The sequence below is a fragment of the Tympanuchus pallidicinctus genome, unplaced genomic scaffold (genome assembly GCF_026119805.1).
Source record: "Tympanuchus pallidicinctus isolate F22 unplaced genomic scaffold, pur_lepc_1.0 scaffold4, whole genome shotgun sequence".
Taxonomy (NCBI): domain Eukaryota; kingdom Metazoa; phylum Chordata; class Aves; order Galliformes; family Phasianidae; genus Tympanuchus; species Tympanuchus pallidicinctus.
This window is the reverse complement of record NW_026294758.1, coordinates 17,130,493-17,144,914: the sequence shown is the minus strand read 5'-3', so window position 1 is coordinate 17,144,914 and position 14,422 is coordinate 17,130,493. Positions and strand designations below refer to the sequence as shown.

The window sequence follows — 14,422 nt, the reverse complement described above, 5'->3', positions numbered from 1 at the left end:
GAAATATTCCATTTTAAACATTTTTTACTAAAAAGTTACATTCCTGGGTAGTGTGTTTGTTTTTATTTTTTTTGTCCATCGAGTTCAATAGTTTCATTGATCTACTGTTTCTTACAAAAATCTGCCGTGCTTTGTGAACTTCACTTTCTAATCTCATACAGCAACCCTTCCTTTATGTTGTTCCTGCTCTCCCTGGTCCCAGAACAGTAGGGTTGCCTTGACAAATCTATTCAAAAGCTATTCCTCAGCCTTTATTGGTGGGGACTGAAGCCTTTGAAATCCTCTCCTCACTGCAACACAGCTGACATCTTCTTCCAGACAGAATGAATTAAGGAAATACAATAAGACACTTGATCTACCAGTCAAGGATCTTTCCACAGTGAGGACAGACTCCATGGTGCACAACTAGGGCAGCAAGCATCTACAAATACACAATACATGCTTGTTTACTGGAAAAGCCATCATCCATTTTTACACTCATTATTGATAGGATGATTTTTTAGAAATCTGTCTGAAAATTCATTGGGTCTTTCCCAGAAAAATGTTTTTTTTTTTTCTTTGATGAAATTGATCACTTTCTGAGGAAGGCAAAACTCAGATTTGTAATAAGGGAAGCCATGTAGATCTTCTATTTCATCTGGCAATCCTATTAAAAATGTAGTTATTTTATAATTAAGTCTTCAGTTTAATATATTGGTCGTAGTTTCAGCGTAGGACTCCTCTGAAGAGATACCATTTGGAACAAAACATTTAAAAACTTACTTGTAAATTCATCCTACTTATGGATTCAGGAGTAGAAGTAACTGATAATGCTTCATCAACCTAGTTCCCCAAAGATCAGTATTTACATTTTTAAATGTTCATGCCAATTCATCTCAGTTATATTTTCAATTATTTGTACTGCTGTCTCAATGGCTTCCACTCAGTTGTAATTTTTTGTGTTGTAAGCTCACAGCCTTCTCAGTGCAACACACTCCATCAAAACTCCCTTAGAATTCTGACTTCTTGTTACTTCACCTCAATGTTTATATAAGTGCCTGTGCAACAGTTACAGAGGGGAATGGCTTAAAATGTGCAGTGTCTAGTTCTTGCTCCCGTGGTCCAAGGACCCGCTGAAGTCCACTGGCACTCAAAGTAGTACTTAAAGACAGCACGCTACAAGTCTGCTGAGTTCTTCCTCATTTTACATATTAAGGATGATATCAGAATATTTAGATATCACTTGGTTATTATAGCTTGGACATTACCAAGCTAGTGTAGTTTACCTTCCAGTCCCTGTTGAGATTGCTCTATATATTTTGATGTGACCATTACACAGCCTGTGTTTATTCTTACTCTGTGTTTTTGGCTTACCAATTGCACATCTTCTGATGCAGAACTGTTGTAACTGGGTGTCCAGCTCTGAGCCACTGGACACGTCCGTGGAGTCCATGCTGCCCGACTGCCCCCGAGTCTCTGCAGGTATGTTGCTGTGTGTGCAGCCAGTGGGTATACCTACTTGTGCAAGCCAAGTGCCTGGTTATGTAAAAATACGCTTGGTTCTGAGTGTATTTTAACAGTTTTATGGCAAGATATGGTTGAAAGCATATGGCTGGCTGAATATGGCTCTTTTGTTACACACACTTTTTGTTTCTTGCATAGCAAGAAAGCTCTCCTGCCTACTTATATTTTTCTAATCTTCTTTTCTCTTTGGGTTTAATTATTAATAACTTACAGATAGAAGCTTAAGAAAAACTACAATGATGATGAAAACTGGGAAATTTATCGTATGTCCTTGAATAAATACCTAGATTTATGTAGGCAGGAAGATTTAATGAAAGATACACCTAAGTGAAATAAGACTCTTTTCTGAGTCCTGATAAACAGAAGTCTGATGCATAAAGCAAATCATTTACAGTGTCCAAAAATCTTGACATGGGATTTCTGTTGTTTTGGAAGCATACAGATATGCTCTCCTATTAGTGAATCATAAATCATAAGGAGCATATAAAATGATATGCAGAGTTGCAGAGTTTTGTTGATGTGTAATAATTCCATAAAGTAGATATAATTGTCAGTGTAGCAGGAAAATCTCAAATCTCTATAGGAAAGTAATCTAAAATACATAAAGCTGTTACTGAACATGTTTTATTTGATTGTTCATGTTTGATTATCAGATTTCCTAAAAGCCATAGGTAGTATTTTTCTGTAGAATATAAAATCAGGTTCAAAGGAACACTATGACCATGCCTTTACAATATTAATTTAATAGCTGGAGCACTGTTTGACCTTGCACTGTGAGACTCAGTTCTTCATTTGTTAAGTTAGGGATTTGTATCTGTCTAGATATGTGAGGTTGTTAAAGAGACCTCACATTGCAGATGAAATTTAGTTTACTACAGGTTATTTTTGAGGCTCAAAAAATTTAGCAGTACTCTATTTGAGAGCTCAAAACAACTAGAGACCAGTAATCATGTCCGTACTGTGGGTTGGGATCTAATTCTGCAGATCATCAGTTCAGTACAGACCCAGTGCAATAGCATTGACATTGCTCTTTAGTGCTTAGGGAAATGAAATATTACTAAAAATTTCATAGATTCAACATTCATTTACCAACTTCTTCCTCCTTTAGGGAAAAATACGGCAATTTAAAAGAAAAATATTGTTCAGTAGTAGAATTCTTCCAAACAGAATTAACTTTCAGTCTTTGACTTGTGTGTCACTTTTGTGAAAGAGAGCACATTATGGAGGTCATTTTAGTCTGGTAAATAAGTGCTTGGATAGCAACCCATGAGTTTATAGTGCTCTTGCCAATACTGGAAACTGTCCATTTGAGCTTCTCTTCTCTTTCTTTGTATTCATGCCATGTAAATATATAAAGAGTGTTATATAGAAGAAATCCTAAATGTTATTTAAAAAACAGGCTGTCACTTTGATAGAACTATGAATAATTCTTAATTTTACATTTCTGTTGAGGAAAGATCATAGTGGGTATAACATTTATGCTCAACTCAATTAAGTCCTGGGTACACTGAAGTCTTTGGCAGAAGAATTAATTTGAATAGAGTAAGATTTCAGCAAATAAAAGTTGTAAATTAGTAAACTGGCTATTTGTATTTTTTTCATGCATGTATACAATGCCAAGAGATTAAGATCATTGATATGATAAGAAATTTTGGACAGTGATTTAAATGGAAGCTGACTATTTCCAGCTTGGTTCTTCAGAATACCAGGACATTTTTAAACAGCGTAGCTTTATGTGACTGCAGCTGAATTATCACTTAACTCATATGTTTTTGTTTATTTTTCTTTCTATGCATGGCCAACTGTAAGACATTAACAGACGAACAACTGAATAATTATTACAGTGTGTTTATTTGAACAATGACAAATGCCTGCATTAGGGCAGTCTGTAGTAAATTCAAGAATTGCTACTAGATATAGGAGCATTAGTGTTTAATGTGGTTTTCTGAGAATTGCAGTACTGAAATAGCCCACATTCAAATACTGGCAGGATTGTCCTTGGTGTTTAGGTGAATTAACAGAGCAATCACAGCACTGAGAGACTTTTTGTAATGAATTTTCTGCAGAAGGAAGATTAAGTTCTCTTTTCTGCTTGGGACCCACTTTTCATTTGCGTTTGTACTGAGAAGTAAGTTACTGTCTCTTGGGCAAATCTCATGAGAAAATTTTTCCATGAAAGGTTTGCTATTCAAGCAGTCAGCATAGTGGGATATACAGGCAAACCCAAGTTACTTGTAAGCGGTGTCCAGCTGCTGTCCAGTATTACTAATGTTCTTATGTTGTTACTCTTACCTTTTCTTTCTGACAAGAACCAGGCATTCTTCCTTATGTGAGAAGACTCCAGCAGTCTTCCTCGGTCATTTATGATTTGCTGGTTTGGGTTGGCAGACACCAGTCTCCTCAGCTCAAAACTGTCTCTGGTTTCCAGCTGTGGAGCACTGCATGAGGTCCTCAGCTGTTCCCCTCTCAACTCATTGGCTTGGAGGATCTCTCTGTCTCCCGCCTTCTGTCTCCTGACTTCTTTCACGCTATTCACATTCAGCCTCATTAAAATCCTTTTAGACTTTTGGTCTTTTTCCTTGGCCCTAATCCACCTTCCTAATGAAGTAAAACCAAAGACCTCTCTTCTTTCTTTCTCAGAGGAAATGAATCTATTTCTTATCTGTGTAAAGATGCAAATAAATGTAGGGTGGAGAGAGGGGAAGACTTTAAAAGCAGTCTGTGCGTTGAGGACCGCCATATAAAATGCAGTGGCAGTATGAGTCATACAGTTTGTAGGTGAAATTGGAACAGAAATCATAGTGACTTGCGGCTTCGTGTTACTGGTAACTGTAGTTATAGCTCCCTTAAGGTCTCTGAAACTGTATCATTTCCCCTATTTCTGGTGAAAGGCGTTCACAAGCCCTTTGGGAAGCACCCTATTGGAGTAGGTGCTGGACAGGGATTGAGGATGGGAGAAAGTAGGTCCACAGGTCTGTGACCATCTCTGTTGTATTCTGAACATTAGCTCAGGGAATATATCGTGGTAAATTTTGTCAGGTAAGCATGGCTTTTGTTTTCCTGAATATACATGTAATTTTGGGATGTGTCATGAGAGATCCCTGTCTTTGCATAAGATACTTTCCTTAGCTCATGTGTTGCTAACACTGAGAGCTCTTTGTTCAGGAGAGAAAATTAAACTTTCCCGTATTTTGCCAAGTAGATATGCACCAACACTCATTTACATAATCAAATAAAAATAAGTTATTGTAACATCAGTAAAATGAATTACTTAAACCCTTTTAAATCCTTTCTAGTTGATCCTCAAGATTACAGTTATTCTTTTAACAGTTGCAGCCAGTGTAGTTAAAACATTGTGAAGTAAGGAAACTATAGCATCAAAAGACAAACAAGATAACGCAATGAAATGAAATGTTGACAGTAATCAAGGAAAGCTCTTTTCACAGATGAGACAATATAACAAGGAAAATAGTGCAAGAATGAATCCATGTAGCTGAATAAATTGCATTCGGGCTGGCTGCAGGAAAATAAACTCTTCAGTGTGGGAAAAATGTGAGACTTTTGCTGGTGCTGCTGGTGACCAGTGTTAAACTGTCAACTTTGGAATAGTATTTTGAGGAAGGGGTTATAGATACTGGCACCAAACATCAGGCTAACATACATGATTCTGTATGTCATGTAAAACATTTTGTTTCATTTAGGCAAACCAAGCGCAACCTCTTCTACTCTGAATTCAGAAAATATCATTAATATTATTTCACGCAGGGTGCTGCAGGTGTTAAGCTTTTTTATACATAAATAAGTAGAAGGAAAAAAATGGTTTTACAGAATCACAGAATGGCTGAGGTTGTAAGAAACCTCTGGAGGTCATCTGGTCCAACCACCTTCTCAAGAAGAGTGACCAAGTTGGCCCTTGTTCCCCAGGAGTATGTCCCGCCTTCTGTAACATCCATTATATGTCAGTAAAGAAACCATGGTCGTAGTAATTTATGTACAGATAAATTGTGGGTTTTTTATTAATATACTTGCCCTACTTGTGTACTACAGTAGGAACTTAGTTACAACAGATTAAGCTGCTGTTTCAAACTTCTGATTTCTGATGTCTAAACTCACCTGTCCCACTGAGCTTGGTGTTTTCTCAAGTTCTTTCACCTGTGCCCATCTGGTTCCGTGGTATTGCTGATGTGGAGGTGTGGAGAAAGAGGCCCCGTAGTTGCTCCCATGAAGGAGCAGCACTGCCATCCACTGAGCTTCTCAGCGTAGTCACAGCCAAAAACATTCCTGTATGCGTTAATCACACACTATGTACTTTGGCAGGGGGGAAAGTTGGAGATTTTTTTGTATGCACATAGGAGACTTGCAGTTCAAAACAAATGAAAGATGAGATTCAACAGAGCTCACTGAAAAACAGGAAAAAGCTTGTTACCTGCTGTTTTTTAAGTCGTTGGCATAGCTTGATTTAATATCCAGACAAGAATATGCTACTAAACAGTCCCCTGGAGACCACTGCTTTGTGCTAAGTAATGGAATAGCATCAGTAATCCTTCCATGGGGCTACAGTAAATTTGAGTAAAGTTATTTTGGACTGTTAGATCTGCTTAAAAGCACTGATCCAGGAAACTGACGGCGTGGCTTGCACAGCAAGCCTTCCTTTGGAAGGGCAGGTCTGTATCTGAGCCCTTGCATGCCTTTCCACCAGTTCATGAGGTAGCACTCTTGTGGCAAAGCTTGTGTTGGTACTGGTGAAACCAAGAATTATCCATTTGACTACAGAGGTGCTAGTTTTATTGGCTTTATCTGACAACTGGCTTTTTCCACACTGTTGCAGAAGTTCAGAATTTATGCAGACAGGCCTCCTTAAAGTGCATACTGAGCAGATCCTGGGCTTCAAGCAGAAGGACCTCCAGCATGGTCAGATGTGCTCTGCTGAGCAGCACTGTCTGTGCTTTGAGTTAATTACGTGAGAGAGGTCTGTGACAAGCACAGAGAAGGACCAATTTACTTGTCTCTGCTTTTTACTCTCAGATTTACTTAAACCCCGTAAACTGTTCATAGCAGACAAGGCAGAAGCGGCCATAAACTGTATTAGGCACTGAGGCAATACCTGGCTCATCCCCTTAGTGCTTTTTAGTCCATTTTACCAATGCTGCTGATTTTTCACTCTTCAATCAATTTTCTGAAGATTGATCTGGAGTATTTTCTGACACTCCTATTTTGTGACCAGAGATTGATGTCCAATAGCTTTACAAATTCAAGAAGGAAGTACAAAAGCACACACATTTTAAAATAAGACAGATTAGGCATTTTATCCATTTTGCTAAAAATGTTATTTTTGCATTCAGTAGTCATTCATGGAGATTAAGATTACAGTAATCAGTGTTTACTGTAAACCTCTTTGCGTTTTATGTCTTCATGTAGTTCTGTCAATAAAAGCTTTTCACTTAAAAGATTAAACACCCCAGTGTTCTGTCAGGCTCCTATACTTATTACATGTCAATTTGTTTTAAGGTATTTGCATCCTTAATAGCGCAAGCTGCGAGTGCAGAGATCTTTGGGATGGAGGTTACTCTGTAGCCTGGTGTGAGCATCCTTCCATGCTGGCATGGCTCGTTCTGCACATCCGTTTCTGCCCCTGTAGGCTGTCTGCCAGGGATTGAAAGTTATTACTGATACTTTGAAGCATCAGCTGGTCTCAGCACTGGCTCTTGCAGTTGCTACACATGTGCACTAAGCCTGACTTCAACTAATGTCTTCTTTGTGCAGGAGTAAGTAGCTTTTTCCCTGCTCCTGATTCTTCAAAAGAGCTCTGCTCTTAGTCTCCTGCTCAGCTTCAGGTGTTACAGGCAGCTTTTTGTTTCATGTATAACACCTAGCTGGATGTGAGCTTACATGTTGTGTTTTGAGTCCCTTAGTTTCACAATGCTTTGGAAAGGACAAAAATCTATAAAGACCTGTTGAGTGGTATTTCAGATTCATTTCCAGAAAGCCAGAGCCTCAAAAGTAAATATGAAAATACGAATTTTAAAGTGTTGACTTGAACCACTTGATGTTGCAGCAGTGAGAGAATTCAGTTTTGTAATAATTTCAAATTTGTCATTAATTTTTGTATTTGATTTGTATATCCCCAGTGTTGTTATTTTGTAGCACAAATTGCTTATATTGACGTAACGTTCTACAAAATACTGTAATGTATTTGGGTTAGTACTGACATCAGAAAAACTATTATTTCATCAAAAATTACTCCAGTACACAAGCATCTATATCAGGGCATTTTCTAGAGTACAGTTAACTTGCTAGGGTGACATATGCTTGTTTCAGACTCCCCAAGGCTGTCTTAGATTGTCATAATAAGGTATTATGTGAATTACTACAGCTAGATATTTCCTGCAGAATGTTTGACAATGATTAGTTGACCTGCCGCAACTGTTACTTCTCATACTGCTTAATAGGATTTCTTCCATTCTTAGTACATGGAGTGTCTCACAGTCTGTGCCTCCTGTGTGACTGTGTTGGCCCATGACATCAGAGGCAGATGTTTGTGGTACGGCAGTAGAGGTTGAACTTTCCCGTCAGTATTCCTTCACATTTTGTTACTGTGTGACAGATGTCAGCAAAGGGGCAGTCTGACCAAATGATGTCTGGCACAGAAGGGGAGCAAAGATTTATCGCTTAATTCCTCAATGTGGAAAAAAAAAAAGCAGCAGCCATAGACATTCATTGACACTTTCTGAACATTTCTGGAGACTAAACAGTGGGACTCTGGGGTGGTGGGTGGTGTGTTTGAGCAGTGGCGACAACAGCAGTGGGTCACCTCTGCTGGTGCAGATTGTTATGAGCACAGCATGCAGGCTCTTCACCATTGATGAAAATGCACAACTCACAGTAGTGACTATGTTGAAAAAAAAAAAGAAGTATTCTGCAGATGAGAATTTTCTCTATCAAACAGTGTTATTGTACTCTTTGTATCTGTTTATTTTTGTGAAAATAAATAGGAGGTCTTACTTCTAAAGCAACCTGTTCAATCCAATTCTGTCTACATTGCTGGCCATTGTCTTACTCTGAAGTAAGATTGCGAATTCTTGAGTTGAGGATCTTGTTTTCTCTTACTTCTCCCTCATCAGTTGCAGATGCTAGCCAGAACAAATGATGCTTAGCCAGTCATTATCATGGTTGCACTCCCAAAACACCTGAGCCTTGTCTTCTCACTAGCATTTACAGGCCTTATGGTAGTGCAGCAAATAATGAGTACATTCACATTGTGAATAGGCAGATGCTGCTTTAATGCAGATTTCCACGTGACAGTTTAGACTGACATTTTAAAGAAGCTATGCTAAGTATAATTAAGTTGTTGCTAAATAAAAATATATAGTGCCAGAGCATTCAACACTAGTACTGTCCACTGAAGGGAAACAACTAAAGCAAGACATTCTGTATTTTCCAAACCCTTGAAAATCCCCAGATGTAAGAGATGATGCTGGAATTCAAATTGGCTTTTTCTTACAGATTATGTTAGAATATACCCTAGCAAAAGTAGGTATTTTTCTAGCTTCTGCTGCTTTTTGTGGTTTTAGCTAAAACTTCCTTTCATAGTGGCTTGTCAACCCCACTGCTAGCCACTATGCCTCCTGGCCTCACAATGCAAACAGGCACCCCTATGTCGAACAGTACCCCTCAATCCTTACTGCAGCACTGGGGGTAAAGCATCGTCTGCAGGGCGGACAAGAAGGCTGTTGTTCTCTCCCTGTCATCTATTCTGGAGTATCTGCAGGCTCCAGGCCAGCAAGAGTGAAACACCTCACATGGTTTTCTGTGAATTTTGGGTAAGTACTTTGTGGGACTGATGTTGAATATTAGTTTTGGCTTACTAAATTGTTTCCATGGACTATTACTCATTTTAAGAAGTGTTTTCTGTGTTTCATTCTTGTTAGCTGAAGTAAAGCCAGAACATCTGTAGAGATGGAATCTGGTACACCACTGCAATTGTAATTCTGACAAAGCCCAGAGCCTGTAAGGAGATATTCAGATCCTTGAGGGACATAGTCTGAAATTCAGTGGCAACATTTTTATTTGCATTGACCTGATATCCAAAAATTCATTTGCATTTCAGCCTGTGTTCTCTAAAAATCCAAATTTGCAGATTTGGCAGAATTTTTTCAAATGTTCTCATTCCATTGAAAATTTTTGATCTTTTTTTCGTAAATAGTTATAGTTCGAGCCAGGAAGGATGTTTCAGTAACTTTTTCTCCACTCATGTTTAGTTCTTTATATTTTAAGCAGATGTAGTTATATAGCTATCCCTAGCATTTGGTTGAAGTGTTTCTTCCCAGAAGTAATTCAGCTTTGGCTGGAATTATTCAAGAGGTGGGAAATCCATTGCTTCCTTTTGTAATTTGTCAAAGTATTAGCAGAAGCAGTTCATTTCTGACTTGCCTTTGGTTTCAGATTCCAGCCATTAGTTCCTGTTACATCTTTTTCTAAGTTATAGTGCTATCGACTACATTTGTTTTTTTTTTTACGTGTGAATTTGATACTGGAATCAAGTCAACATTCCAATTTATTCTGAGAAACAGAGCACTTTGAGTTCTTTACGTCTCACTGCAGCTAGCTGGAGTTAATTTCTCCAGGTTTCAAGTGCTTTCAAACATTTTTCTGTGGCGTCTCTAGTCTTTCAACATCTTTTCTTTGAAATGGACTTGTCTGCATTTCTGAGGCAGAATAATGCAATATACAGACTTCAGAACTTCACTACTTACTTTTCTCCTGTTTCATCCACCAAGAGTCAGATTTGACCCTTTTAGCACCATAGTGTAGAGTCTGTTTTGGAGGAGCTTGTCCAGAATCTCTTAGTATGCTTTCTATAACTGCTGCCCTTGATACTAAGTAAGTGTTATGAAATATTGCATGTTCCCTTAAAAAAGGAAATGAAGATTAACGCACAAAAGAAGAACTAAAAAGCCACAGTCTTTCTTGTTAATAACCACTCTGCCAATCTTCACACAAATTTTACCACAGGTGAATTTACATTTACTTCCTGTGTTGTTGAATAGCCTTAGGACACTCTGTCAAGAACACCTCAATTCAGTTTGGGTTTCTTCATGACAGCTACATTTGCAGATTACTTAGTCTGCAGGTTACTAGAAATACTGAGTAATATTGATTTTTAACATGTTTTCACAAGTAAACAAGAATTCTATAGTTGTGCAGTTTGTCTCCTCATGACTTTATGAAGTATTGATCAGTTTTCAAGCTTTAAGGTAATTAAGCTACTCCGAATTTAGTGATAATAGTAGACGGCTTAAAAGAAGTATTGAGAAATAAATCTTCCTAATAAAAGGAAGACTTTTGTTGTCTCCTTTGAAAAACAAGCAGGAGTAACTCGAGTGAGATGCAAGGTGCTTGGAAACAAACAATTAAAGCATATTTGATACAGTATAAGGACACCATATAAAGTCTTTTTTCCAGAGTTTTAAGGAGAAACTTAAGCAGGAGAGACAGTTGCAGGAAAGAAAGGGAAAACAAAGCACTTCCCAAACACATGTGGGAAACTTGGTATAATTTGTTCAACTGCTCAGAGTATTCTGGAGGAATAAGCCAAATTTATTTCAAATGCTTGAAATAAAATTAATATATTCCTTTTATATATAAGTCCTTATCCACTAAACATGATACACCTTCAAGAGTGCAACTGAATTTATTTGTTAGAGACTTATGTGCTAGTATGTTGTACTGTCTGTAATCAGTTCTTCTATCTTGATCCTTCATTAGTAGTTTCGAGTACCACAGAGTTGTAGACCCAAAAGGGATTTTTAACATGGATCAGCTTCATTTCTGAGCCCAAAGAAAATTAAATATTTTTACACTGTTTCCTGACAGATGCCCACATAGTTCTTTCCTTTGTGTTGCATGGTACCGTATCCTCCTTGGGCAGTTTCTTTCAAACTTCCAGATTTAGTTACTTTGTCTTTCTTTGTTGCATGCATGTAAGTTCAGGAACAGCTGGGTAAGCAACAGTTAGCCCCCAAAATACATCAGCCAGTTGGATAGAGTAGTAAGCACTGAAAATGATTAGAAGTCTACAGCAGATGGCTTGCAATGAAAATTTGAGTGAAATGGAATTGTCTTCCTTAAAGAGGCTGGATTTGCTGAAGAAAAGCAACAGAGGAAGAGAGACATGTAAAATGTTGCAATGAAAAAAAAGTGAGAATAGATGATTCTTCTATGTCTATGGAATTTATGGAACCATATATCCATTTTCATTATTTCTTCTTCAGATTTGCAGGTACTCCAGGCTAACTGTGCTGATAGGATAGTCTTTTCTGAAGGCTGGATTGAGATTTCTCCCATATTCTTTGATTTCTCTGATATTTTTATTTAAAATGAACTTCAGTAGCCAGTTTTATGGCTCTTGAATACAAACTCTTGCAAGTCTGCCAATTTAGAAATACTCATCCCAGAGAAGATATTGATGAGTTGAAATAGAATGAACATCATCAAACACCTTGCCTTTTTCTTTCCAAATAGAGAATAGAAACATGTATTGAACAACTTCATACTTTCTTCTGCACAGTTATTTACAGTTTCACAATCTCTATCTGGAATTCGACATATGTTTGATATGGATTGCATTTGCTGCTTGTATATAAAAAAAAAAAAAGTTCCTCATTGTGCTAAGCTTGCCAGGCATAGATTGTTTTTGCTTTAATAATTTTAGCTTTCCTTATCATCTTTTTATACCGATAACAAGCTATTACCACCTTTTTCTATACCTAACAATTGATTTTGCTTTTCCACTGAACAAGAAGGGCTGAGGCTCTCCATTTTTTTCTTTTGTTTTGTTCTTGCCATGTAGCAATTTTTTTAAGATATTGCTCTTTCTTTTATGTTGAAATATCTCAGCTTGAATACATTTGCTAGTGCTTTCCCTACCTTGAAGAGAATAGCCATGCAAACCACCAAGCTTGTGTGTTGCTGGCTGAGATTTCTCTGTTCAGTCAGACTGAATGTAATCAGGTCAGGTTCACTGGCCCCAGGCAACCATCCACTTCCAGCCCAGTGATTTCATTCATATTTATCCATCACAACACTGTTCAAAGTGGTAAATTCATGGAAAGCATTATACCTTTTTTATGTTAGAAAGTTACTGCTGGTCATTTTTAGGAACTCTTCATTAATTTTGTTGCAGAGCTGCCAGAAGAGGCCAACAGTATTCACTTTCCAATCTGAGGGCATGGAGACTTTTCATGCACTGCAGACCCATGCTTAAGGAGCAGTTTAAATTCTGTTCTCTGGTTTGCTAAGGTCACAAGCCTCCCTGCCAGCACCTCTTGCTGCACATTTTTTGACATGCTGGCATGAGTCCACTGAAGATCTACAATCATATTTATTACTATCTTTGAAATAAGAAACAGTGTTTTTAAAATATAGCACTATATTCTCGCTGCTTTTATTCAATCAAATAACGCTAAATAGGTAATAAACAGACATTTTATTATTTCAGGCATACAAATTATCTTAACAGCTGTCAGTAATGCCTATTATATCAAATCCATGCTCATTGCTGTGATTGGACAACATGCAAGAATCAGAGAAATTCCTAGCAGTGGCATAGAATTGATTTTAACATTCCTTTTCTTTTTCTATGTCACATAAATTTATTTGCAACACATGGAGGTTAAATTTGTATCACATTTGCCTTCTTAGCACCTTGCCCTCAAATTGCTAATTTAACAGTTTTCTGACTGCTCTGACTAGCTCTGAGCTGAGAAGATTAGTTTCCCAACCTGTGAAATAACCAAAAGATGAGAAACGTGGAGCTTTGTGGTGCCATTTTTAGAGGTCCTTTTCACAGTATATTTGCACTTTAAACTTTGTCCTGTCAAAGAATGTGCCTATATTTGTGAGGCCCAGTTTTCTGTGGAAGGACTTGTCATTTTCTGCCAGCAACTGATCTATTCATGTTAATGTGCAGGAGCAGTTAACTGACTTGTTTTAAATACATTGTGATTATTACGTATTTATTAAAAGCAAAAGGAAACAACTGCTTTTAACTCATGTTCAGATGCTGATTGTTTATGCAAGTAGTTTTAAGTAGAAAGCTAATTTAGGTGGACATGCTACATTTTTAGATTATGACATGAGAACCCTACTCAGTGTGATAACTGTTTATACGTTATGAATGTTTATTTATTCCAGGAAATACTTTGTTTTGGCCAGCTGATTTTGCTTAATAATATTTGTTAAATTATGTTCCAAATTTTATATGAAAAAGTGAGTAGTTCTCACATTATTCCTTTTGTTTTAGGTAAGTGTAGAAGTCATACCTACACCATTTTAATAGAGAAACAGCCCATGCATTTAATAGAGTAAACTACGAAGATAGTGTTCATTATTGCTGCTGTGAGTACAGTAGTCAGTCTGAAGCAAATGTTCAACCAAGCACCAGTGCCCATCATTATCTCTAAGGATAAAAAAAGACACGCATTTTTGTTTGTTTAATCTATGTGCAAATAAGACACTGCATTGTAAAAATACTTACTAGTTCATCTGAGATTTTTATGTTAATATAATTTGAAATTATATATTATAAGATACAATATATGTGTATATACCTTTTACTACATATAAATAACACTCATGTATTTGAAGTCTCAGGTCCAATTTTTTTACTGTTAGATACCTACATGAAGATCTGTTAGAGTCCCATGGAGAGCTTCCACGCCTGATGAGGGCACGCCACAGCTTTGCTAAACAGAATAGGTTATTTTTCTAACTGTAATTTCCCTCTTTGCCTCCAAGTGGTCAGTGCTTTTATGCTGGAGTTTAAATGATATTGTAAATCAATTGTTGAACTCAGAGGAGCTTCCCTGGCTTTTGAGTGCCCCTGCTGGGCAGGAGTCAGAGCAGCACTGTGCTGACAGAA

At 37.4% G+C, this 14,422-nt stretch overlaps 1 protein-coding gene across 8 annotated transcripts in view; it reads left to right on the top strand.

The window, feature by feature from the left end:
• FAM172A (family with sequence similarity 172 member A) overlaps positions 1-14,422 on the top strand; it is a 255,691-nt gene that overhangs the window by 193,310 nt on the left and 47,959 nt on the right. For all 8 annotated transcript variants that reach the window (XM_052700345.1, XM_052700342.1, XM_052700347.1 and 5 more), the window contains one exon: positions 1,377-1,461. In XM_052700345.1, the coding sequence (XP_052556305.1) occupies positions 1,377-1,461 (85 nt within the window). The remainder of the gene's footprint in view (positions 1-1,376; positions 1,462-14,422) is intronic.